The 24495-nt window shown below is 44.0% G+C and overlaps 1 protein-coding gene across 4 annotated transcripts in view; it reads left to right on the top strand.

Annotated features, from left to right (window-relative positions):
• LOC142296126 (ral GTPase-activating protein subunit alpha-2-like) overlaps window positions 1-24495 on the top strand; it is a 487199-nt gene that overhangs the window by 291012 nt on the left and 171692 nt on the right. For all 4 annotated transcript variants that reach the window (XR_012751590.1, XM_075339383.1, XM_075339384.1 and 1 more), the window contains 6 exons: window positions 3826-3936; window positions 6266-6334; window positions 7499-7636; window positions 11270-11453; window positions 14055-14826; window positions 20089-20160. Coding sequence is in view for 3 of the 4 variants with exons in the window: in XM_075339383.1 (XP_075195498.1) it covers window positions 3826-3936; window positions 6266-6334; window positions 7499-7636; window positions 11270-11453; window positions 14055-14826; window positions 20089-20160 (1346 nt within the window). In the remaining variant the exon portion in view is untranslated. The remainder of the gene's footprint in view (window positions 1-3825; window positions 3937-6265; window positions 6335-7498; window positions 7637-11269; window positions 11454-14054; window positions 14827-20088; window positions 20161-24495) is intronic.

Here is a 24495-nt window from a genome sequence, read left to right on the forward strand (position 1 = left end):
CTTTCTGTGACTCTTCCAGTCTCTCTGTATCTCTGTTTTAACCTGCTGATGACACTAAGCTCAGTGGCCACTTCCATCTGAGAACATCCTGCTTGAAGCCTGGCAATTGTGTGGTACTTCTGATCAATTGTTAGGTGTCATCTTGGTCACATGATGTTAAAATGTGAGCAGCATGATGAGGAGGACTGTTTAAATACCAATTTTAATTGAACCCCGAAACTTATTGGGCGATTCATGGATCAAACACCTGTTGTGAATTTTGCCATTAAGCTCATTGTCCTAGAACAGCAAGTTGTGCAAAAGTAGTGACACATTGAACAGTTGGACATGTGCATTCAAAAGATAAGAATCTGGTAGCGTTACAGAGCATTTTAGGATCATCCTGAAGTTTCACCTTAAAGCCAAATAGCCCAAACGTTTTGTGAGTAGTGTGTGTTTTCCTTTCTCCAGACAGATCTGTATGCAACTTTCTCCCCCATTCTACTGTTCTCGAACACTGAGGAAGAGGAAGCTATCGAAGGATCTGGATTTGTTTCCCTATAGATTTTTACTTATACACACTGTTCAGCAGCAAAATTAAAACTCTTTAAAAAAGATGCTTAAAAGGAACCTGTGAATCCAATCATGCTGCCCAAATAACAGTCATAATGACTCAGAGCCTGTTTTCACGACTGCAGCGAGGTATCTTTTTTTGTGACACGCTTTAGTGTGTTAGAGGAGAAAACACAAAGATTCGGCTGGGGCTATAGGAAGAGATGAGATTAGTCCAGCGTCGCCCCCTATCGGCTTGCCCCACCACGCTACAGGTGATTTACAGGTTTTTCCTATGTGTGCAATTCGGTCCACTAAAGTAGGGCAGGAAGAAGACCCGGAGAAGGCGGCTATGGTTTCTCTGAATTCTGGCACTATTGTATAGCCAGGCTCTGATTAATGCTGCCCATGGTTTTTGCACATTAATTAGCCTAACGCCTTCCCATGAACTTTATTTTTAGGAAGCAAATGAAAAATTTAAAAAAAATGTCCAAAGGTGTACAAGTCATTTAAAGTAGTATAATATCTTGTACATCTGTGAACTTTAAAGGGGTTTACCCCAATAATTGATCCATTTTGTGCCAGATTTTTGAAAAACACTTTTAAAATGCAATTCTTTTTAAAAATGCCTCACTATCTATTGCAGGCTTACCTGTATGGGCTGGTCGCTTGTTTTCATATTTGCTTTGTCCAGTAACATTCTTCTTCTCTGGCTCAGCATGTGCAGAAGCTGTGGTAAATGGATGTGTGCAGAGACTACTCAATTTCAGTAGCACTTGTGACACTGCGCAGAGGACAAATGTGCACATTGATATGAAGAAGACAGACAGTGGTGTATTATGCAGCTGTCTGACTACTATGATCATCTTCTGAGACCTCTGTGACCAGTAGCCGACACCTCACAGCCAGACAGCCATGTAGAACATGTGCAGTACATAGTTATATGCACAGTCATGGAAAAGTGCCATCCTACAGGTACTGTTGCATATAACACTTGTCCGTCTCATCATATAAACATGCTGACTTTTCTTCTGCATAGTGTCATGAACTCTACTCAGAATAAGCTGCATGTGCTCGGTGGTCTCCGCACACACATAACCCATTCACTACAGAGAACCTTTGCGCATGCGTAACCAGAACAATTATAGTCTTAGCAGCAAATAAGACAAGTGATCAGGCTCAGTAGATAAGCCTGTGGTGCTGGAGAAGGATGTTATCAATACTATGGATGGCAAAAAAAACAAATCAATCGATATTGAACAAATCAAGACAGACCTGTCATTCGAAGCAAGGATCACCAAACTATGACTTGGCTACTTTGGACGACACATCATACGAGGAGCAATCACTGGAGAATTAAATCATGGTCGGAAAAATAGAATGCAAAACAGAAAAGCCATATAGGAGGAAAAACATGGATTTATTCTAGATGGGTATCCACATAGTTAACAGCAACGGAAAGGTTAAAAATGGAATGGCCAAGGTGAAGAGTAAGACTAGCAACCCGATGGCTGAGATAACAGCTGATAAGACCCTGGTGGACCTATCTAGGCTGCACAAGATGGATCTTCCTACAGAGCATTCATCCTTCAAGTCTCCATGGCTCGAGAGTGAACCGAAGGCCATTAAAAGAAGGGAAGAAGCAATAGCAAAATTAATTTTTTGAAAATAAATTACATTGGAAAGTTTTTCCAGAATCCGTTACACACGATAGATTTATTATCATTGTAAAAGCTCTTTAAACTTGTCACATTAACAGGAGAAGCTGTCGTCCATTTTTTAGCCCCTCTTTCTCTGTTTACTGTGTCAGATGAATGTAGACTGTATCGTTTCCTAATAAATCATTTTAATAAGGACATGAAAAGCTTTAATCAAGAGCTCACTAATTTAAATGAAAAAAAAAAACAATTTTGTTTTTGCATTTTGTATCAAAGTCAAATATGTTATAGTGATCAAAGACTGCAATTTATACAGTACAGGCCAAACGTTTGGACACACCTTCTCATCTCTAGAACAACTATTAAGAGGAGACTTTGTGCAGCAGGCCTTCATGGTAAAATAGCTGCTAGGAAACCACTGCTAAGGACAGGCAACAAGCAGAAGAGACATGTTTGGGCTAAGGAACACAAGGAATGGACATTAGACCAATGGAAATCTGTGCTTTGGTCTGATGAGTCCAAATTTGAGATCTTTGGATCCAACCACCATGTCTTTGTAGAAAAGGTGAACGGATGGACTCTACATGCCTGGTTCCCACCATGAAGCATGGAGGAGGTGTGATGGTGTGTGGGGGGGGCTTTGCTGGTGACACTGTTGGGGATTTATGGAAAATTGAAGGCATACTAAACCAGCATGCCTACCACAGCATCTTGCAGTGGACCATCATTTATTTTTCAACAGGACAATGACCCCAAACACACCTCCATGCTGTGTAAGGGCTATTTGACTAAGAAGGAGAGTGATGGGGTGCTACGCCAGATGACCTGGTCTCCACAGTCACCAGACCTGAATCCAATCGAGATGATTTGGGGTGAGCTGGACCGCAGAGTGAAGGCAAAAGGGCCAACAAGTGCTAAGCATCTCTGGGAACTCCTTCAAGACTGTTGGAAAACCATTTCTTGTGACTACCTCTTGAAGCTCATCAAGAGAATACCAAGAGTGTGCAAAGCAGTAATCAAAGCAAAAGGTGGCTACTTTGAAGAACCTAGAATATAAGACATATTTTCAGTTGTTTCACACTTTTTTTTTTTTTTTAAGTATTTCATTCCACATGTTTTCATTCATAGTTTTGATGTCTTCAATGTGAATCTACAATTTTTAGAGTCATGAAAATAAAGAAAACTCTTTGAATGAGAAGGTGGGTCCAAACTTTTGGTTTGTACTGTATATTTTTTTTTCTTCTCACTGCTATAGAACCCAGATAAGCTTTGTGTGGCTGTGGTGCTGTCCTGTTGGCATTCCCTATTGCCTTGTAGCGCTGCTGGTTTTCAGCACCATGGACAGCGCAAATTGTCAATGTTTGTTCTATACAGAGTCTTAGCTGTGGATTGGGGCGAGTGCAGAGTGTGACGAGTAGAAATGAATCCTGTTTATTATAGATTGCTGATATGTTTTCTTCTCCAGTTATAACTATGGATTAAATTGACCCTAAATTCCTATTACTGCATCGTTTTTACTCCACAGTGGATGGTTAATAGGAACACTATTTGCTTAGAGCGTCTGATTTTTTTTTTTTTTTAATCCAATCTGTTTTACGGTCTTCACATTTTTTTTCTGTTTTTGCTTTCTCTTTAGTTTTCCAACAAAACCGTGGCCCAGGTGGCCTGTGATGTGCTCCAGCTTTTGGTTTCCTATTGGCGAGAACTTCAGAACTCTGATTTGCCTTTGTGTAGAAAGATCACAGAGGTAGGTTAAAATGTATAGTCAGTAATGGGGGCGTTCATGTGCTAAAGGGGTCTTATGGTTCCTAAAGCTTATCCATTAGGGTACTTTCACACTTGGGTTAATTTCCTTTTGTCACAATCCGTCCTTTTGGAAAACAGCGGAATCCGTTAACGGATTCCGCTGTTTCCCATAGATTTGTATGGATGACGGATTGTGCCAAAAGGACCTGCATTGCTTCCGCTGGCCGACACTGCGTTGCGTCCGCCGGGCGGTAGGAACGCAGCATGTAACGTTTTTTGAGCGGCGGAATCCTCTATTTTTCACTGCGCATGCTCATCTTTTTTTTTTTTTTATCACAGAAACTTTATTTTGTCTCTGTGGCCGAACGCTCAGCTGAGCGCCCGGCCACCGGCATGTGAGAGCTTTCACCTGAGCGCCCGGCCGCCGGCATGTGAGAGCGCTCAGCTGAGCGCCCGGCCGCCGGCATGTGAGAGCGCTCAGCTGAGCGCCCGGCCGCCGGCATGTGAGAGCGCTCAGCTGAGCGCCCGGCCGCCGGCATGTGAGAACGCTCAGCTGAGCGCCCAGCAGCCGGGTGATCAGCTGATGGTTCACAATAGTCTGCTGCCGATAAAACTGTAAAAAAGAAAAAAAAAAAAGCTTTCTGTGTTTTGTACGATCTGTTGCATCCGTTGTGCCATTATATGCAACGCATCCGTTGCATCCGTCACACAACGCAATGCAACGGATGCCGTTCAACGCAAGTGTGAAAGTAGCCTTATATAAAACATTGTGCAGTTTCCTGATATACATTCTGCATTAATTCCCTAATCTGCTGTCTTTACATTGTAATGATTTATTTTTTGCCAAAGACTAAATTGCATAGTTATAAGACATCTGATGACTGTAATGTATTGAGCAGTGTGATTATTACATAACCAGGACGGATATTCATCTTTTGCAAGAAAACTGGTTAAAGGGTTCATGCAGAGAATATCAGGAGGATGGAGAATTGATACAAAATTATATTAGAAAAGGACATACAGAATCCGTTTTATTTACAGAAATCAGAATGCTCCTCTTACTGTAAATCATGATTGCATGTCGTCCATCAGCAGATGCCACTGTGCCCACAGACTGTAAGAGCCACAGCTATTCCTCAAGCGTGCCCTTTTGGTCATACCTTTTGGCCAGTTTTGTTTTGTTTTTTTTCTTTGAAAATTTCCATTTACCTAATTTTTACTAATCTCAAGTTCCTGACTGTCTTTCAGCAGAACAGCATTGTTATGCGCACAGTGGTTGTTGACTGAACCACTGTGATATTACCTCAACTTGAGGGCTTGTTTTTTGTGATATGTAGTCATTTTTTGTTAAAAGCGCTGCAATACTCGGGCGGCACGGTGGCTCAGTGGTTAGCACTACAGTCTTGCAGCGCTGGGGTCCTGGGTTCGAATCCCACCAGGACAACATCTGCAAGGAGTTTGTATGTTCTCCCCGTGTTTGCGTGGGTTTCCTCCAGGTTCTCCTGTTTCCTCCCACACTCCAAAGCATACTGATAGGGAATTTAGATTGTGAGCCCCAATGGGGACAGTGTGCCTGATGTATGTAAAGCGCTGCGGAATATGTTAGCGCTATATAAAAATATAGATTTTTTTTTTATTTTTTTTTTCTACACGTAATAAGGCCAGCTACAAAGTGTTATGCGAGGGTTTCACCTTTTAAATAGAGGCCGTTCCATGTATTGTGTAATATATTCATTGCTTAAAGGGAATCTGTCAGCAGGTTTTTGCTACCCCATCTGAGAACAGCATGATGTAGGCAGAAACCCTGAATCCAATGATGTATCACTTAGATTACTGGGTGCAGTAGTTCTGACACAATCAGAATTTTTAGGTTTAGTCATGTAGCAGAGCTGAGAAAGCTGCAGCCGCCTACACTAAGCTCTCTATGTACAATGTCTATAGACAGATGCTAATCACAAGATGGGGCATGTCAGACTACCAGGCACAGGCAATGTAGTCCTAGCATAAGGTCATGGTGCTAAAACAATCATTGCAAATAAACAGCAGGCAGCTTGATAAGAGACACATAATTGAATTCTGTGTTTTAACCCCTACAGCCAGCTCTCTTCAGATTACATAACAAAAATCTGCTGGAAGATTCCCTTTAAATGGGTTTTCTGGGATTTTTACATCAGATGCCTATCTGATTGGTGTGGATGTGACACCCAGCGCCTCTGCTGATCAACTTTTCTTGGAGCTGTAAACATCCTTGACAACCCCTTTTGAATTGTTACATATTTTTCCGTTGTTATAGTAAATTAATTTATCAATGTTTCAAATTTCTTTTGTAGATTTTGGTAGCAACTATTTCATTCCTTCTGCCAAGTGCAGAGAACTCCTCAGTGGAAGCGGATAAAAAGGTAAATGTTCTCTGCCTGTAGCAATTCCTGGCGTGGCTCTATTCATTCCAGTAACATAATCACATTCCTGCTCTGATTTGCAGGTAATAGACGCTGGCCTGAGAAAGGGGAATAGCCGTTCCTTATATAGAAATCGTTTAAAGCACCATTGGAGCAGTATTTTTTTTTCAGAGCTGGAGTGGTGCTTCTTACCGAAGGTCATTGAGCCCAGTCTTAAAGTGACTCTCCAATGTCTTCACCTTTTACCAATGCCACTCTGGTCCCACGGTGCCTTCTTGTAACCGCAACTTCTGATTAGCTGGAGGTCAGAAGTTATGTCACAAGCTCTCAATGCATCTATGAGAGCCAGAACGAGGCTCTCATAGATTTGCATTGAGTTATGACCTCCTGTGCACTTCACGAAACACTAGAGCAGCCAGCAGGTCACAAACTGCCGGAGACTGAAAGGAGTGGTCCTGATAACAGAGAAAATGCCGTAAGGTGAGTATAAGACTAGGAGCAGGGGACTTAGATTTAAAGCACCACTCCAGCGATAAGGTTTAAAAAAAAAACGTTTTTAAGGTGCTGAATGTACTGCATCTCTCACGATTTATTGTCCATCTTTGCCGGCTTCTAATAAATGAATAGCTTTATGTAAGCCTCACATGTTCGGGTGATATGACATTAGTTTTCTAGGTAGTAAAGGTGGTCACTAGTGATGATGCTTGGTACTCGTTAGGAGCAGTCGGACACTTAGATGGACGTGGCTCGAGTACCAAGTATAATGGAAGTCAATGGGGGACTCGAGCATTTTTCTGGGAACTCTTCCAGAAAAATGCTAGAGTTCCCCATTGACTATCATTATACTCAGGTACATGAGTCACACCCATCCAAGCGTCCAACCGAGCACCCAAGCATGGTAGTGCTCGCTCATCACTAGTGGTCAGGGTGACCTCAACGCCATCACTTTCCAGTGATAAATCTGAACACCATGAATTTAGTTACACTACGATTGTTTTATTAAACGCAATGTTTTCAAGCATTGGAAAAAATGAGTGATGTTTGTGGGTTTTTTGTTTTAATTTAATAAATGCTTGTATTTGAATAGTAAATCCTTATTGCCTTCTTTCGATGATGATATTAATTATTATTTTTTTTTTTATTTTTTTTTAATTTTTTTTTCAGTTTATTGTGTCCTTGTTGCTTTGCCTCTTGGACTGGTGCATGGCTCTTCCCCTCCAGACATTACTCGAGCCTATATCTACATCTCCCCTTGAAGACCCAAATATAGCAAAACCTTCTCTCCTCGACTATATCTACAGGGTAAGTGTGTTGGATGCTGTGATGTTCTGTTCTCGGCTCCAGTTCTTCCCTAGACAGGGACAATGTGATTACAGCCAGAGGCTCCACACAGTAGGGTCACTCTGCGCTTCACTCTTTATGAGGGTCAAATGGAGGTTTGTGTCGTTTCTATGATTTGTGTATTACGGGGTAACATAAAAACTGCTGAGCTGTTATGACTCTAGAAATGTTTGCACTGTGGACGGTTTTATTCTTTAAGTTCTTTTATAGCCACCTTATAAATAAAGTAACAATATTTCATATAGTAACATCTCCTACACTTACATTTAACCCTGAAACAACAAAGCCTCTTTGTGCTTAGAAATAATTTTATTTTTTAAATAAAACTTATTGGTTTTCTTTTAGGATCTTTAAGAACATGGTGATTCCAGTGTTTGCATTATTTTTTCTTTCAGTATTTTTACATAATGTGAGATTGAAGGGGCATTTTTTATTTTTGTTTTAACGTACACAGTTTTGATAAAGACTCTGAGTCAAAATGTTGCTACTGTTTTATGGTGGTTGATGAATAAGGAAGATTTCTCTTCGATACATTACATCTATGGGAGTATTGTGGTTTCTTCTTCCTAAGGGTGCATTCAGTAGCCTGTATAAATGTGTTTGAGATCAGACCACAATGCACGGTCCGCCGGCGGGTCTCCCACCAGAGTATGACCGCTTTATAGGAATATATGAAGCCGTCATGCTCGGGTCAGATACCCACCGACCAGTCCATAGATTGCAGTCTGATCTCTAACATGGGTGTCTGAATGCACTTTTATACATTTTGAGAGGGACTGCTGGACCTAAGCCTGACGCCGTGAGCACCACTATGATTAATGGAATTTACCCTGAATAGCAGTGCTGCCCTACAAACATACTAGTGACGGGCAAGCACTAAAATGCTCAGGGGCTCAGTCCTCGAGTTGAGCAATTTCGGATGCTTAAGTGGTAATCTGGAGTAACGAGCATAATGGAAGTCAGCGATTGGGCAGTTCATCTCTCCGCTCACATCAGCCAGCCATATACAGAGCATTTCCAGGGGAGGGAGGACGGGTTTTTGTTTTTGCTTTTTATTGTTTTTAAAAACTACATCCGAAAATGTTGCTTTAACCCCAGTGAGAGCCGTGCAGAGCCTGCGATTGGCTCTCCCTCGGGTGCCTGCACACATCATGCAGTGAAGCGAGCCTGTGCTTTGTGGTTGTTGTTTTACGGATGAAACATCCAAGTACCTGCGATACTTTGCCGAGCTCCGTGAGTACCCGAGCACCCCAATGCTCGATCGAATAATGAGCAGTGCTGAGCTTGTCACTGATGCATACGTTTTTTTCTTATATACCGTATTTTTCGGACTATAAGACGCACCGGACCATTAGACGCACCCTGGTTTTAGAGAAGGAAAATTGGAAAATAAAATTTTAAGCAAAAAATGTGGTCATGACACACTGTTATGGGGCGAGGATCTGCTGCTGACACTATTATGGGGGTAATGTCCCCAAATTCTCTACTAAGGTACCCCCCCATCCTGGTAATGATCCTCCTGCCTTGTGTATATATTTATGTCCCTCATCCTGGTATAGCCCCATCTTGCTATATACTGCATCCTGGTATGTGCTCCCATCCTGCTCATATACCCCCATCATCCTGCTCATATACCCCCATCATCCTGCTCATATACCCCCATCATCCTGCTCATATACCCCCATCATCCTGCTATATGCCATCATCCTGTTCATATATGGCCCCATCATCCTGCTCATATACCCCCATCATCTGCTCATATACCCCCATCATCCTGCTATATGCCATCATCCTGCTCATATACCCCCATCATCCTGCTAAATGCCATCATCCTGCTATATGCCATCATCCTGCTCATATACCCCCATCCTGCGGCACACACAAAAAAATAAACGTGTACTCTCACCTTTCCTCGTTCCACGCAGCGTCGCTCCTCCTCCTGTCTGTGCCGGCAGTGCTGTGTTGAGCCGGCCACGTTCCCTGCAGCACTGTGATGTATTGTCCTCCAGTCTGCCGGCGCGGCTGTGAAGACACATGTGCGCACAGCGATTACGTCATCGCTGTGAGCACCGCTAGTCTCCACCAGTCCACACAGAGCGGCAGGTAGACAGGAGGACATAGCGAGGCTGCAGGGGAATGGTGAGTACATTGATTCACTGCACCCCGCGCTGATGATGATGCGCGGGGGGGCAGTGAATACAGCCGAGCATGATCACTCCAGGCTGTAGTTGCCCGGGTTGATCACGGCCGGCTGTTAATTATGTGCGCGTCCCCGCCCATCATCCCGCACACCTATCAGTCCCGGCTTCAGCACTGAGAGATGGGCGGGAGGATGGGCGTGCATATGTAATGAGCGGACCCACGTGGTCACGGCAGGCGCTGCTGCTGCCTGCTCGTGCCCCCGATGACCCGCTCCACCACAGCACCCTCATTCCCCGCAGCCATGCCCTACATTCAGACCATAAGACACACTCCCCACTTTCCCCCAATATTTGGGGGAAAAAAGTGCGTCTTATGGTCCGAAAAATACGGTATATAATCATTTATAATCACGTAATGCCCCAATATGTCTGCAGTGCATTGTATCTGTCAGCATGACATTCACAGGGATTCTGTTGGGCCCTGTAGGAGTAATGCAATGACGGGCATTGACCTCCCGTGATCGCACAGGCAAAGCTACTGTGCCCATGTGATCACAGCGATGTACATGTATGACATTCTGTTGCACCTCTGTGCTGCAAGTCTCATACATATCATTGACTGATGGTTATAGAAAAGTTTCTAAAATGCAATTTAAACAGGGTGGTAAACAACAAAAAGATAAGTTGCCAAAAAATCTGCTGCCATGTTTGTGTTTTCTCTGCTCGGCATTTTGCGTCTCTTCTTATGAAATACCACATTTTTATTGCAGTTAAGGGTACTTTACACGCTGCGATCTCGCTAGCGAGATCGCAAGCGATCGTACCCGCCCTCGTCGGTTGTGCGACACGGGCATATTGCTGCCCATGGCGCACAACCTCATTAGTCCCTGTCACACGGACTTACCTGCTCTGCGACGTTGCTCTGGCCGGTGATCTGCCTCCTTTCTAAGGGGGCGGTTCGTGCAGCGTCACAGCGATGTCACATGGCAGGCGTCCAATTGAAGCGGAGGGGCGTAGATGAGCGGGACGTAACATCTCACCCACCTCCTTCCTTCCGCATTGCCGGCGGGACGCAGGTAAGGAGATGTTCCTCGCTCCTGCGGTGTCACACACAGTGATGTGTGCTGCCTCAGGAACGACGAACAACATCGCTAATAAGCAGACAACAATATTTGGTTTCAGGACGACCTCTCCACAGCAAACAATTTTTACCTCTTTTGCGATCGTTTAAGGTTGCTCGTAGGTATCGCATACTGCGATATCGTTAATGACGCCGGATGTGCGTCACAAACACCGTGACCCCGACGATAATTCATTAACGATATCGCAGCGTGTAAAGCCCGCTTTAGACTTTATGTTCAGTCAATCAAATGCCGGATTAAATTAATATTAATGTAGATGATTTATTAATTGTTGGGTTGTGTGATTTTATTCTGATCATTTCCATTTTCAGGTTCTGCACTGTTGTGTGTGCGGCTCTAACACATATACTCAGCAAAGCCAATATATCCTGAGCCTGGCCGACCTCTCCTCCATGGAATACGATCCATTTCTACCACTGGGGACCGTCAAAAATTCTGAGCCTCCACCTTCTTTTTTCTCCTCTGACTTCAACAACCTCCTGACGGTGGCAGAAGGTAAGCGACTGCGGTGATTGTGACTCCATCCTGCAAGAAAACAAAACCGTAAATGATTCTGCTCGGCTCTCTCTGAATAAGAATACATTCAGTACCCGCTCCCCTCTGACTCCATTCACAGAAATCGATGTGACGGTCTTTAGCAGTAATTACAGTGAATGCTGATGGGTTTGTAAAAGAAATTTAACATAATGAAAAAAGTACAATGTAATTGAGTGTATTTCTGTATTACGGCACCGGCGTCTGATGTGAACACTTTTTTACTGTGTTTGGAGCTTTAGTTTGCAGAGTAATAGAGCTAAGTAATGTGTATGTGACTTGTTGAATGTTTTCGTTCTTTCTTTGGTAAGCGTATTTTCGAGTAATTTTGCACATTCTTTTTATGTTCACATTTGCTATTCTCCTGCTGACAGCTTGTTTCATTAGCCCCACTCAGTCAGAAGTGTGGGGGTATTGAAGGGGTTGTCTCATGCTTTTTCTTCAAGAGCACATTGCCCCCCAGCCTCTCGGGTTCCTGCTTGACGGGCGAGTGGAGCGCTCCTGATGATTGACAGTTTGGACTAGAAACATACTTTCATCTCTCTCCTGAGCTATTCATGTTCTGAGCAGCTCTATCAAGCTCTATAGCAGTGTACCCTAACGTCAGGTCTTAGGAGCAATCAATAGATCATGTTTTCTGGGTTTCTTTACTATTATACAGGTACTTGAATCAGTGGATTACTAAGAAAATCATGAAAATGTGGTCTGTCGGTGGTGCTTGAAGACCGTAGTTGGACAACACTGATCTATAGCAAAGTGTTCAAAGCACTCTCTCCCTAAAAAAAACAGCTAGACTGCAGTGGTGGCCGGTAATTTAGGCAATAAGCAGTAAATTATCAAATTAAAATGTCTTCACAAGGTTTTTTAATAAGAGTTACATTGAGAAGTTACTGATTTATATAAGTACAGGGTGGGCCATAAGTATGGATACACCCTACCGTTTGTGGCATATTAGTACATGGGAGGGGCAAAACATTTGAGGTCAGGTGACGGCCATCTACAAAGCCGCCATTTTGAATTCAACTTTACACTTTTTTTTTATCAGGGTGTATCCATGCTTTTGGCCCACCCAAGGTGTATCCATGCTTATGGCCCACCCAGGGTTGTATCCATGCTTATGGCCCACCCAGGGTTGTATCCATGCTTATGGCCCACCCAGGGTTGTATGCATGCTTATGGCCCATCCAGGGTGTATCCATGCTTATGGCCCATCCAGGGTGTATCCATGCTTATGGCCCACCTAGGTTGTATCCATGCTTATGGCCCACCTAGGTTGTATCCATGCTTTATGGCCCATCCAGGGTGTATCCATGCCTATGGCCCACCCTGTACTTTGAAATTTTACCCATTTAAGAAGATGAGACAACAAACGAACCGGAAGAAAATTACATTACTATTTGAGTCAGTTCCTTAGTATTTTTTTTTTTCTTAGTGTTTTCCATCTTTCATTTGTCACCTTTTGTTGTGTATCAATAAAAAATTGTTCTGCACTCAGTCAAGGATTGTAGAAGGTGCATATGAAACAAGGGTAATAATCCCCAGTCACAATAATAGAAGGATTCACCGCACTCTCAATTTGCAATAAGGGAAATTTTATTGTTCAATTGATATTAATGAACACCATAAGCGACACGTCTTGTGTTGGTGTTTCGGCCCTCCCGGGTCTTTATCATACGGTTGCTTGGAATAAGAATCAGAGAATCAGGATATGTGCACACACGCCACTACAGCGCTGACACGTGCACATATCCTGATGCCCTGATTCCAACTGTGCAAATGACAAGACCCGAGAAGGTTGAAGCGTCAACACAAGATGTGTCAATATGGTGTTTATTAATGTCACTTGAGCTTTGTTGTGTAGATTGGGACAGAGTTAGCAAAGATCAGAGAAAATTACTATAAGGTGACTAGAAGGCCAAATAGTAACACTACACACACATCTAATGCTCTGTCTGAATCGCCACTTATCTACTCTGTCCCTGAGGGGGCGCTGTATGCCATCACTACCTCGGCATGGCAATCTCTGACAATTATAGAGGTTGTCCAGCCACTTTAATGTGTAAACAAAAAAAATAGTGCTCCGAATGATGTGATGTGAAATAATACCAGAAGTAATGTCCTCCGTTTCAATCCCCTTAAATTACCTTTCCATTGCTTTTTGGGTCTCCATTTATATTTTGCCTTGTCTAAACAAACGACATGTGACTGCAGCATTGGCAATAGCAGTGATGCGTCGGTTACCACTGAAGCCATTATTTGCTTGTGTCACTCGCGTGTCTACCCATATGGAGTGGGAAAGGCAAAGCTGAGTATTTCTTTTCTTTAAAAAAAAAAAAAAAAACTATTGAAGTGGCTGGACTATCTCTTTTCGTTATTACAGATGACACAAAGCAAATACCCTGCTTCACAGACCGGGCAGAAAATAAAGGAAGTGGGTCTCCAATATAAAATTGTTTAAAAATGAAAAAAGAAAATTCTCTTCTACATATATTTAATTAATGAAATGAAATACTAAATGTCATTCTGTCCCCATAATATTTATCCTGTTTTTCCATCTTCTAGAAAAGAAGAGGCGGAATATGGAGCTCATCCCTCTAACTGCGCGTATGGTCATGACCCAACTTGTCAACCATCTTGGACACTATCCTCTGGGTGGGGGCCCAGCTATTTTACATAGTCTAATTAGTGAGAACCATGACAATCCATTTGTGGAAGCCACTGAGCTTTCGAATGATGTATTCCGAAGCCCCAACTTGCAACTTTTTGTATTTAATGATAGTGCTCTTATTTCTTACCTGCAAATCCCTCCAGCAAATTCCTTTGGGAGAGACCAGACCACTGGGGTTCCCGGCGATGTGCGTATAATTGTCCGAGATATCTCAGGGAAATACTCTTGGGATGGTGGGATCATGTATGGTCCTTTAGAATGTCCCACAGTGGCCCCAAAACAAAGAAAACTACAAAGTGGACAATTGGATTGTAGTGATCCAAGTTTAACGCAGTCAGATTCATTTGAGGGGGATGATTTTGATGCCCTTGATTTATTACTGGAGAAGCTTGGTAGCACGAGTCCAGAGTGCCTACAACATCCGGACCTAAGGCTAAACGAGCCGGCTTTACCTCCTGTTGGAATGAGCCAAGAACAAGAAGCGCAAATCATACAGGCAATCACAAGACAAAGTGCCAGTGAGGCTGAGCTCATCGAGAAATGTAACTGTGACCCTAGTGTGAAGGTTTCATTCCAGGAAGAACCCAGCACTGCTGAGCCGCAAGCACCTTTTTATTTCTGTAGACTGTTGTTAAATGATCTAGGAATGAACTCCTGGGAGAAACGGTACGTTAAAGGCCTCCTTTTTGTTTGTTCATTTTATTCAAAAAAGTTGCTTAAAGGGGTTTTTTACTTTCAGGAAGAGGATCCCAAACACTCTAAAATACAGAAAATATCAAATAGATCATGTACTCCTCAGGTCCTACGCCCACTCCCCACCGCTGCTTAGATCACTGTGTTTTGCCTCCAGCGGTGACATCACATCGACAATGCACATTACCACATCATCATAGTAGCTGATCACTGAGCTCAAAGGCCGTGCCAAGGTAGATTGCATGAGCCGTAGAGATGAGTGATGAGATCCAGCCGTGATCTGCATAGTCAACGCGAAGTAATCGTTGCACCAAAAACACTAAGCACAGATCTATTGCAGAGACCAGCTGGACCTTGGGAGGGTGAGGACCCCAAAGTGCTCTGGAGTTTTAGGGCTACTGAAGTAAAGGTGGTAGATTGGGGACTAAAAGACAAGTGTGAAATTTTTTTGGCTGCAGGTAGAGGAAAGGCCGCTTTGCACGCAACGACATCGCTAACGAGATGTTGTTGGGGTCACGGAATTCGTGACGCACATCTTGCCTCGTTAGCGACGTTGTTGCAAGTGAAACGCACGAACGACCGTTAACAATCAATATTACTTACCTAATCGTTGATCGTTGACGCGTCGTTCCTTTCCCGATTATTGTTGCTGTTGCAGGACGCAGGTTGTTCGTCGTTCCTGCGGCAACACACATCGCTATGGGTGACACCGCAGGAACGAGGAACATCACCTTACCTGCGGCCGCCCGCAATGAGGAAGGAAGGAGGTGGGCAGGATGTTAGGCCCGCTCATCTCCGCCCCTCCGCTTCTATTGGGCGGCCGCTTTGTGACGCTGAACGAACCGCCCCCTTAGAAAGGCGGTTCGCTGGCCACAGCGACGTCACTAGGCAGGTAAGTATGTGTGACGGGGCTAACAATATTGTGCGCCACGGGCAGCGATTTGCCTGTGACGCACAAACGACGGGGGCGGGTAAAGACAGTAAAGAGGCCTTTAGCATTGCTAAGTAAACAAACTTTGATCCAGTATGCAAATGAGCTAGAAAGTGCTCTGAGGGTAGTCATAATGTGGCAAGTGCTCCATCTCTTCACAGTTAGCCCTGCCCAGAAAGTGCCCTCTAGGCTCAATGGACAATTCCAGAATATCACTGACTTTTAAATCTCGTACATGTGAGGACATCTCGCTGCCTTACTACTAAGACACGAGATTCTATAGTCTGGCATCTAGCAAAAGGATAGTGCTAAGGGTGAGGCATCGGGCAGGGTTTACTATAGAGAGACACTTGCCAAGATTGTAATCCCCCCTTGGGGCACGTACTCTCTTGTGTATGAAGGATTTTAAGATCATTTTAGCAGTGCCTGCTCTATCTGCCGCTCTGGCCACTACGTGGTGCTTTTCCATTTTAAAACAGACTTAAAAAAAAACCCTTCGGACTAAACTGACTGTTTTTCCTACTCTTAAAGAGAAAGAGGACCTGTCATGTTAAAGAGAATTTTTGCCCAAAACCTAAAAGATTCCCCCTCTGCAGCTCCTGTGCTGCATTCTAGCAAGGTTCATGTTGTTATTGTGCCCCATGTGAGACCAAAATAAAGACTTTATAAAGTCTTACTTTTTGCATGGGAATCTTTTTTATAGTCACGGGGGCAGGCTTTCTGGCGTCCGTTATTCTCCCTCCTGGTCCTTTATGCCGCCCCCCATCGCTCCTTTCCATAGCTGATGACGCCGCCCAGTGCTACAGTGGTCCCCGCGCATGCCCAGTGCCACTCTCACGGGACTGAGCACAGTGTGACCGCTGGTGACGTGTTGCGCCGGCACGAGATTATGGGCGGCGCTGTGATTTTCATCAGTAAGTAGCCGCCCATAATCTCGTGCCCGCGCTTTCCCCTCTGCCTCCACCGTTCTGCGCAAGCTCTGGCCAGATGAACCCACGTTACCGTGGTGTGCTGCTCCGCTCCTCCCATCTATTTCCTGCTCCAGGGAAAGATGGGTAAAAGGTGACGTGAGTTCATCTAGCCCGCGCTTGCGCAGAACGGTGGAGGCAGAGGGGAAAGCGCAGGCCTGAGATTATGGGCGGCTAATTGCTGATGAAAATCACAGCGCCGCCCATAATCTCGTGCCCGCGCAACACGTCACCAGCGGTCACACTGTGCTCAGTGCTCAGTCCCGTGAAACTGGCACTGAGCATGCGCGGGGACCGCTGTAGCACTGGGCGGCGTCATCAGCTATGGAAGGGAGCGATGGGGACGGCATAAAGGACTAGGAGGGAGAATAACGGATGCCAGAAAGCCCGCCCCCGTGACTATAAAAAGAGATTCCCATGCAAACAGGTAAGACTTTATAAAGTACCGTATTTTATTTTGGTCTCACATGGGGCACATAAACAACAGGAACATTGCTAGAATGCAGCCCACGAGCTGCAGAGGGGGAATCTTTTAGGTTTTGGGTGAAATTTCTGCTGACAGGTTCCCTTTAAAAACAATGCTATTAACCCACAGATATGGGGTTAATTTGCAGGGTCATAGCGTTCTGAAGCCATGCAGCCTTTTAGCCCGCTGCCAGGGGAAAATTGACTTTATTCCTCCCGGCAGCCTCAGGCTTTCCGTCGGAGGGGGTTTTCAGTCACTGCTCACATAGCTGCCTCTATACCGATGCTATGCTGCGCTGGCTGTCAGTCAGTACTGGGAGCGCCGCACGACGTCAGAGCGCTTTTAATCTGCAGATTAACCCCATATCTGCTAGTTGATAGCTTTTATTTTTTTCTTTACATGTTCTCTTTAGGAAAGCTTATGTGACATGGGGATCGTCTCTGTCACGGGTTATAAGTATTAGGCGCTTATCTCCTTCAGATATGTACTACACTTAGAGATTACTGTTCATAATAGAGAGGATATTAGGATTTTAAATCTGTATTCCTATCTCAGAATTTTAAGGCATATCCCCAGGTAATGCCATAAGTGTTTGATAGATTCAGGATCATGTATGGGACTATTTTTAAAGGGAATTCGTCACTGGGTTTTTGCTCCCCCATCTGAGAGCAGCATAATGTAGAAACAGAGACCCTGATTTCAGTGGTGTGTCACTTACTGAGCTGTTTGCTGTCATTTTGATAAAATGAGTGTTTTTTCTGCTGCAGTTATACAGAGCTCATGAATATGCTGGACTACCTGGCAGCACGCCAAGTAGTCCTCTAATGATCATCTACTGCTGATTAAACAGTGATTTTATCAAAACTACACTAAGCAGTTCAGTAAGTGACACATCGCTGGAATCAGGATCTCTGCTCCTACGTTATGCTGCTCTCAGATTAGGAGGTAAAAACCTGGTGACAGATTCCCTTTAAAGGAAACCTGTCACCAGTGTTTTGCCCTATAAGCTGTGGCCACCACCAGTGGGCTCTTATATACAGCATTCTAACATGCTGTATATAAGAGCCCAGACCGTTGTGTAGAACATAAAAAAACACTTTATAATACTCACCTAAACCGGTCGCTGCGGTGGATGTGGCTCAAATGGGCGTCTTCGTCCTCTGGTGTCAGCGCCGCCTCTTTCGGCCATCTTTTTCGCCGCCTCTGTCGTCCTTCTGAAGTCGCAGTGCATGACGTGTCCGACGTCATATACACTCGCCGGCATTCAGGTCCTGAGCAGGCGCACTTTGATCTGCCCTGAGCAGGGCAGATCAAAGTATTGTAGTGCGCATGCGCGGGACCGGCGAGTGTGTATGTTGTAGATGCATCATGCACCGCGGCTTCAGAAGGAGGATGAAGATGGCCGAAAGAGGAGGCGCCGCCGCCGAAGGCGCCCATTTGGGCCACATCCACCGCAGCGAACGGTTTAGGTGAGTATTATAAAGTGTTTTTTATGTTCTACACAGCGGCCTGGGCTCTTATATACAGCATGTTAGAATGCTGTATATAAGAGCCCACTGGTGGTGGCCGCAGCTTATAGGGCAAAAAAACGGGTGACAGATTCCTTTTAAGAGAAGTGGCCGCTTTTGTTTAGTTACTTTTATGGGAGTTCATAAAATAGTAGATGTGCTCTGCAAATTTCAGAACTATAAAAATAAGTCTAATTATACATGCACAGTCTGCGAAGATATTGCCCTCAAAAATGCTTTTATATTGAAAAAATATTATAAAAGTCAAAAGGACACCTCAAATTTAATTGAAAAATGGTTCCATGACAGTGGTCACGGCTCCGGTATGAACAGAAGTCATGACGCTGGTGTGAATAGAGTGTAACCATATGGTTCTGACAATGAGCATACTTAGGCTGCTTTCACACTACGTCTTTTTAACATGCGTCCTGAACGTTTTTTTGCTGCAAAAGCGGATCCTGCTTTTACAGCAAAAAATGCATGCAAACGCATGTGTTACTTTGCAGGATCCTGTCACTGGATGTTTAGGGGCGGGCATTGGAGTCATGTGATCGGGAGTGAGGGGAACTAAACGTGCCAGACTGGGAGCCGGCTTCTTACAACTGCGGAGGTTCGTAACCAAGGTAAACATCGGGTATACTTGCTTGGATACCCGATATTTACTTTGGTTACGAGCGTCTGCAGCTGCTAGGAGCCGGGCTCCCTGCACACGTTACCAACATAAACATCAGGTAACTAAGATAAGTGGTTACCCGATATTTACCTTGGTTACGAGTGTCCGCAGCTCTCAGGTGGGGGAGAGACAGAGAGAGAGAGGGAGGAGAGAGACAGAGGTAGGAGAGAGAGAGACTGATCACGGGGCTGGTTTCTGGGCATGCTCAGTAGAGCAAGCAGGATCCTGTCTATCAGCACGCCAGCGTTCACATGCGCTTGCATGCTGTTTAGTCAGGATCCAGCAATTTGCAGTATTTGAACGCAGCTCAAAAACGCTACATGTTTTTGAAACGCATGTTAACGCGAGTCCATTGCAAATGCATTGAAATGAAAACGCATTTGCACTGGATCCGTTTTTGCGTTAAAAAAACGTTCAGGACGCATGTTAAAAAGACGTAGTGTGAAAGCAGCCTGAGCTGTTACATCCTGGCCTGGTCATCGCAACCAGAATGATGGTGGTACAGCGCTCTCCTGTAGTATTCTACATTTCTGTTCAAATGATTGGAGCTGTAATGCCCCAGGTCACATCCTATCTTATGCTAGCTTTTATTTTACACCAAATTACTTGCTGCAGTTCTTTATTTCACTGACTCATAAATGTTTTTTTTATGCTTTATAGTATGTAATTTAACTAATGTCTTTATACAGGAAAAATTTCCACTTGCTAAAGAAAAATTCCAAGTTATTACGAGAGCTAAAGAATCTGGACTCCAGGCAGTGGTAAGGATCCTGTACACTTTCTGATTAAATTTGTGCAATTTGTAAAAATGTAAGGAAACTTCAGCTGCACCCCAATAAATTAGAATATCATCAAAAAGTTAATTTATTTCAGTAATTCAATACAAAAAGGGTAACGCATATATTATATAGTCAATACACATAGAGGGATCTATTCCTATATATTATATAGAGTCATTACACACAGAGTGATCTATTTCCAGTGTTTATTCCTGTTAATGTTGATGATTATGGCTTACAGCCAATAAAAACCAAAAAGTTATTATCTCAGAAAATTAGAATATTATATAAGACCAAATGAAAAAATTATTTTAAACTCAGAAATGTTGGCGCCTACTGAAAAGTAAGTACAGTAAATGCACTTAAAGGGAACCAATCAGCAGGATTTTCATATATAACCTAAAGCCAGTGCTATACTGTCACTATCAGGCTGATTCTATACCTACCTGTAGTGGTCAGCTCGGATGTTTAGATTTTGAAATCCAAGAAAGTGAAGTTTGTAAAATGAGCAGCTTCTTGAGTGACAGTTGCAAAGGAGCAGATAATATATTCATAGTTATCTCCTCCCCCTGTTAGAATTAGCATAAGTATTATACAAACGACTCACTTTGTCTAGCAGGACCTGTGTGAGGTCATACCCATGTGACCAGAAGGGGCGGGGCCTCAGCCACCAATGCTGGATATTAGGTCACATGGGTATGACCTCATCACAGGTCCTGCTAGACAAAGTGAGTCGTTTGTATAATACTTATGCTAATTCTAACAGGGGGAGGAGATAACTATGAATATATGATCTGCTCCAGTGCTGCTGTCACTGAAGAAGCTGCTCATTTTACAAACTTCACTTTCTTGGATCTCAAAATCTAAACATCCGACCTGACCACTACAGGTATGTACAGTATAGAATCATCCTGATAGTGCCAGTATAGCAATGGTTTTAGGTTATATACGAAAATCCTGGTGATTGGTTCCCTTTAATACTTGGTCAGGGCTCCTTTTGCATGAATTACTGCATCGATGCGGCGTCGCAAGGAGACAATCAGCCTGTGGCACTGCTGAGGTGTTATGGAAGCCCAGGTTGCTTTTATAGCCAGCCTTCAGCTCATCTGCTTGTTCGGTCTGGTGTCTCTCATCTTCCTCTTGACAATTGATTCTCTATGGGGTTTAGGTCAGGTGAGATTGCTGGCCTATCAAGCACAGTGATACTGTGATTATTAAACCAGCGAGTAGTACATTTGCCAGTGTGGACAGGTGCTAAGTCCTGCTGGAAAATGAAATTTCCATCTCCAAAAAGCTTGTCAGCAGAAGGAAGCATGAATGCTTTAAAATTTCCTGGTAGACGGCTGCACTGCCTTTGGTTTTGATAAAACACACTGGACCTACACCAACAGATGACATGGCCCCCCAATTCATCACTGACCTCCAGCAGCTTGGATTGTGGCCTCTCCACTCTTCCTCCAGACTCTGGGACCGTGATTTCCAAATGAAATGCAAAATTTACTTTCATCTGAAAACAACACCTTAGACCATGGAGTCCAGTTCTTCTTTTCCTATTGGTCATGAGCGGCTTGACACAAGGAATGCGACAGTTGTAGCCCATGTCCTGGATACGTCTGTGTGTGGTGGCTCTTGAAGCACTGACTCCAGCAGCAGTCCACTCCTTGTGAATCTTCCCCAAATTTTTGAATGGCCTTTTCTTAACAATCCTATCAAGGCTGCAGTTTTCCCGCTTGCTTGTGCACCTTTTTCTACCACACTTTTTCCTTCCACTTAACTTTCCATTAATATGTTTGGATACAGCACTCCGTGAACAGCCAGCTTCCTTGCAATGACCTTTTATGGCTTACCCTCCTTGTGGAGTGCCTTCTGGACATCTGTCAAGTCAGCATGATTGTGTAGCTTACTGAACCAGACTAAGGGACCATTTTAAACGCTTAGGAAGCCTTTACAGGTGTTTTGTGGTAAATATTCTAATTTTCAGTGAGAATAACTTTTAGGTTTTCGTTGGCTGTAAGACATAATCATCAACATTAACAGAAATAAACACTTGGGATATAGATCCCTCTGTTTATAATAACTCTATATAAAATATGTGTTTCCCTTTTTGGATTGAATTACTGAAATAAATTAACTTTTTCATTTTATTCTAACTTATTGAGATGCACTTGTACATATGTGGTTAGGCAGCTCAAGAATAATTTTCTTCACTGCCTAACGGGAAATAGATAAATGCAACCAACACTGAAAACAAAAAAAAACACAATAAAGAGCAGGTAAACCACCCAGCGGCAGCGAGCTTCGAACATTTTCTAAAAGCTGAACCATTGTGTGCATTATGCTTGCAAAGTTTATCAACTGGTCCTGAAGGACAGTCCTTCAGTGGTTAAGGCACCTTTGTGTTTTTGTCTTCTATGCTACTTTTGACCTACACAAAAATGGGTCATCAAGAAATTGTAGAAATGCAGTAGCCAAAGTAACAAATAAGTAGAGCAATAACTCAGCCGGAAGCTTATAGAGAGAATCAAAAGAAACAAGTTTTCATTCAATCCGCACTGCGAAATAAAAGTGCTTCCACCCGAAATCCAGGTGACAGATCTTGTCTGTAAGGGTTACACCGGCTCTCTCCCGCAGTGTATGTCAACAGGCTCCCCGAGAGGACATTCATGGAGCAGTAATTCCCTGCTATCCATACATTTATTATTGTAAATGCAAGTCTTTTGTTATCGGACCTGGCGATTCAAGAAAAGTTTCCCCACCAGCTGCTGAGCACCAAGCTCCAGTGGTTCAACCAGAGCAGCAGGAGCAATAGTCTTAAGACGTTAAATAGAAATCATTTTGCGCCAAACAGATTGTTAGGAGAAGTCATGCTGAAAGCGAAGAAACCTCAGGCTCTGGTATAAATCATTAAATAGACCGACATCTTAGTGAAGGCAGAACTAGAGATTACACATTGTGCAAATGCAATGAAGATCTGATGGAAACATCTACTTTGCACACTAAATCCAGGAATGGTTCTTCACCCCCTCAATTGTCCCTTTACTAATTATTTCAGGTGGATTGGTTGTACTTTTTTTTTTTTTTATTATTATTATTATTATTATTTTTCCTTTTAGTAAATGTTTTACTTTGCCTAGAGTAAATTCCTGCCATTCTCTATTTGACAGTTAAAGAAGCCCTCCCGTACCGTAAAGTTTTATTTTTCACTAAATCTGTGTTTATGTATTATAGTGGGTATAATTGCTATCACCTACCATCACCATCTCCAGTATCCATCACCGTTCTGCTCCTCTTCTCAGTGACATCACTGCTCTTCAGACCCTCCGGGTGACCCTACTCTCTGCGTTGCCCAGAAGTAGCTTTTACAATGGAAGTCTATGGTCTGTCAGAACAAGGCTCCATAGACTTACATTGTAAAAGAGACTTCCGATGCACACAGAACATAGATTGATCCAGAGAGTGTGAAGAGCAGTGATTTCACTCAAAATAGGAGCACCGATGGATACTGGAGAATAGTAGTTGGTAGGTAGATACTGGTAGGTGAGTATATTAACTCACACACTACACTATATACACAGATTTAGTGAAGAAAAAACATCATCATGGGAGCACTTCTTTCTTTTAGCACTACAAATGCATTATATTCATTGGATTTTCATCATTCGTTGCCATAATTCTCATAAGAAACAAATAATGTGCCCTGCAGAATAATGTTCATCTGCCCATATTTGTGAGATTGTTTATTTCCACTTGAAGTTAATTCCATTTACTGCTCTCCTGCCCGCTGTCACTGTCTCCTGCCCGCTGTCACTGTCTCCTGCCCGCTGTCACTGTCTCCTGCCCGCTGTCACTGTCTCCTGCCCGCTGTCACTGTCTCCTGCCCGCTGTCACTGTCTCCTGCCCGCTGTCACTGTCTCCTGCCCGCTGTCACGGTCTCCTGCCCGCTGTCACGGTCTCCTGCCCGCTGTCACGGTCTCCTGCCCGCTGTCACGGTCTCCTGCCCGCTGTCACGGTCTCCTGCCCGCTGTCACGGTCTCGTGCCCGCTGTCACGGTCTCGTGCCCGCTGTCACGGTCTCGTGCCCGCTGTCACGGTCTCGTGCCCGCTGTCACGGTCTCGTGCCCGCTGTCACGGTCTCGTGCCCGCTGTCACGGTCTCGTGCCCGCTGTCACGGTCTCGTGCCCGCTGTCACGGTCTCGTGCCCGCTGTCACGGTCTCGTGCCCGCTGTCACGGTCTCGTGCCCGCTGTCACGGTCTCGTGCCCGCTGTCACGGTCTCGTGCCCGCTGTCACGGTCTCGTGCCCGCTGTCACGGTCTCGTG

Source organism: Anomaloglossus baeobatrachus, chromosome 3, assembly GCF_048569485.1.
Source record: "Anomaloglossus baeobatrachus isolate aAnoBae1 chromosome 3, aAnoBae1.hap1, whole genome shotgun sequence".
NCBI lineage: Eukaryota > Metazoa > Chordata > Amphibia > Anura > Aromobatidae > Anomaloglossus > Anomaloglossus baeobatrachus.